We start from the raw sequence: 2,975 nt of genomic DNA, 5'->3' as shown, positions 1-2,975 counted from the left end.
TACACAGAGAACGACGTGTCTCTCTCTCTCTCTCTCTCTCTCTCTCTCTCTCTCTCTCTCTCAAAGGCTAAAAAGGATTGAAAACTACACAAGAAGAGGCTGAAAAACTTAGATCACTCATGCGTGTTTCCGTCGGAGAATCTACATGCATACCAACCCGGTTGGTTTCCATACACGCGCTGTCTTGTCTCGGGAGACTGAAACGATGGTGCCGTCAAGGAAAGTCGCCACCGCTCTCACATCCGCGCTGTGACCAAGCAGCACACTACTGAGCTTGTACGGCGGTTTGTCCATGGTAGTACCTGTTGGTTTTCTTTGGAATCAATTTCAATAAATTTTGCGAATTTATACAACCTAACACGAACCACGAGCAGGTTGGAGCAGCTCGTCTCGGCGCGAGCTCCACCGAACTCCACAGTTCACAGTCCACTCCACTGCGCTGCGATCGGTGCGATCGGCTGCGATGACAAACGCAATCCAACTTCGAGTTGCGCATGTGCACATCGTACAGATTGCAGTGCTTAATTCGGGATTGCGCTTTTGCTTTCGAATCTCAAAACAATAAATTCTTTTAAGAATTAAATGTTTCGTCTCTGTCGTGTTATGTTCGCTCGTGGATTTTTCAGTGAATTTTCATCGATGCGTGGAAACGGAAGAAAAGTTGCGCATAGCGGAATCCGTTGTGAGGCGCACGCGCAATCGTCATTTTAGGATCGCGTTGTTCGAAGCTAATTCTGCACTTCTGCGCGCTTCTCTATGTTTCGCTGTGCTTTCGCATCACGTCGAAAAATCACGTCGCGCTTGTATAAGAAGTACATCCCGAGAATCAAAGAAGATATCCTTACAAGGATATCTTCGAGGTATAATATTGAGCATAATTTAGACTCTAAGATGTTATATGAGGCGAATTGCTCTTCGTACTGAGGTCGATTGTGTGTCTCGAAACGAGGTGAAAATTACAAAAGTGAGCAAATTCAATGAATATTTATAAGTTAAATTTTAATTAGTCAATAACTAGTGAATTTACACAATCGATTCTTGATATGGTCTAACGACAAAGTATAATATTTGCGAAAATGATCTAATTTCTATTGAAAATACATTTGACTGCATTCAATTCATTTCCGCTTTGGTCTACAAAAGTCTCTATTTTCAAGGAGATATTTGCTCACCAAAGAGGAATCGAATTGAGGATTTCGGTAAAAATATCTGAAAAATATCAATGGCTGCGTTCAGCAGATTATTTATTGCGATCAATATGCGTTCTTTGACTTTGAATTATACATATAAAAATATAAAAAATTTGAATGCGCAGGAAAGTGATGCCGAAAGCGTTCAGTGTAATGTTGGACGGATAACGGGACAACGTATAAGTGCATATGTTTTTTGAAAACAATTTTAAAATTTCGCTGTGCGCGTAATAGACTTTCATGACGCAACTAGTTCGAGCATCGACGCGAAGTTGTCGCTATATCATACCGCGACTTTTATTTGAAAATTTCGCAACAGTCGATGCGAATGTCAACAGGACAATGATAAATATTGAGACAATATACGGAGGTTATTATTCCAAAATTCATTGCCAGTGCTGAAAATGTATAATGTAATATAAACTATAGATTTTCAGCGCGTGAATTTTGAAACATAGCAAGAGATAATGCTTAAGTGATGATAAGCTAATTTTCAAAGATTTGATTTGACGTTCAATATATTCGATATCATAATTGCTCGGACATTTTGGCGGAAAGTTGCCGTCGTGTCTCGAGTCTTTGTTTAAAAAAATGTACATAATGTCGATACAATTGGAAATGCATTGGACTAACGAAACGACATGCGATAATAAACTGTTTTTTGAAGATAATTGATTTCGTGTAATTTGGTAATCGATATTGTAATGACTTCAATATTTTGGCGCGAAATTTTGACAATTGTTGTCGCGTTGTCTCGAGTCTTTCATTATTTAATTTAAAAAATACACATGATGATGACACAATTGGAAATGTAATGAACGAACAATAAGGTAATGCATAAGTGCGCGACGACAAACTGTTTTTTTAAGATAATTCATTTCGTATGTAATTTTTCGCGGCACGATGGTTTGAGTATCGACGCGAAGTTGCCGCTATTCGCGTTTATTTGCAAGTATTCTGTCGCGAGTGCCAATTCGGATTACGAGAGTGTAAGGAACTTTGCGATTGCAGCGTGATTTCGCATCGTCGTAAGCCGGATATTAGCAGCAAATCTTTGGTTGGAGAACCACTATGAGAGAATCGGATAATCATTTCATTATCTCGTCGTCCTCTTAAAGAACATCATGGCGGTGTGGCGAAGCTGCAAGGTATCGGAATTGCAAGGTAAGGTGATTACTGCAACGCTAAAAGGTAAGTAATCTCATACAACCTATACTTTATCATAGAGATATCCTGGACATGTCCTATGAATAGGGTTATCAGTCGTACTTTTTCAAAAGCCTACATAGCATAAAATATTTCAAATATATTTCCAAAATATTTCATTATAGGATTTGAACTATTTCTAAAATATGAATATAAGAAAATCAGAGTTTTTGAAAATTTTCTTTTCTTACAATATTTGTACAACATTTCTGTAATATTTTTGTGAAACAAAATTTAATGTGCCATTTTTAAAACATTTTACAAATATTTACCAAATATTTCTAAAATATTTTATTAAAATATTTTTAAAAAACTGTTTACGTAAATATTTCATACTGTGTGGGACAGAACGTGTACTTTTTTGAAGTCGTAAAATTTCTGCGACTATTAATTAAAATTTTGTATTTATAAAATTATATTAATAAGAATTACCAATAAAAATTGTGTTCAAGAAATTTTATTTTATTAAAAATCTCTATTTGATGCAAAGAAATTATATCTCGTCCTATTTCTAGATCATCATTTAACTTTTTTTTTTAAAAAGTATATATACATATATATATATATATATATATATAT

The 2,975-nt window shown here is 35.7% G+C and overlaps 1 protein-coding gene across 1 annotated transcript in view; it reads right to left on the bottom strand.

Annotated features, from left to right (window-relative positions):
* Window positions 1-706, bottom strand: part of LOC105624450 (phospholipase A-2-activating protein) — a 7,055-nt gene extending 6,349 nt beyond the window's left edge. Inside the window, exons 1-2 of the mRNA XM_012205811.1 lie at window positions 673-706; window positions 158-302 (exon numbers count right to left, since the gene is read on the bottom strand). Coding sequence (XP_012061201.1) covers window positions 158-302; window positions 673-706 — 179 coding nt within the window. The remainder of the gene's footprint in view (window positions 1-157; window positions 303-672) is intronic.
* Window positions 707-2,975: the final 2,269 nt, after the last annotated feature.

The sequence above is a fragment of the Atta cephalotes genome, assembly GCF_000143395.1.
Source record: "Atta cephalotes unplaced genomic scaffold scaffold00079, whole genome shotgun sequence".
Classification (NCBI taxonomy): domain Eukaryota; kingdom Metazoa; phylum Arthropoda; class Insecta; order Hymenoptera; family Formicidae; genus Atta; species Atta cephalotes.
The sequence above is the reverse complement of the archived record's forward strand: the minus strand, read 5'-3'. Positions and strand labels throughout refer to the sequence as shown.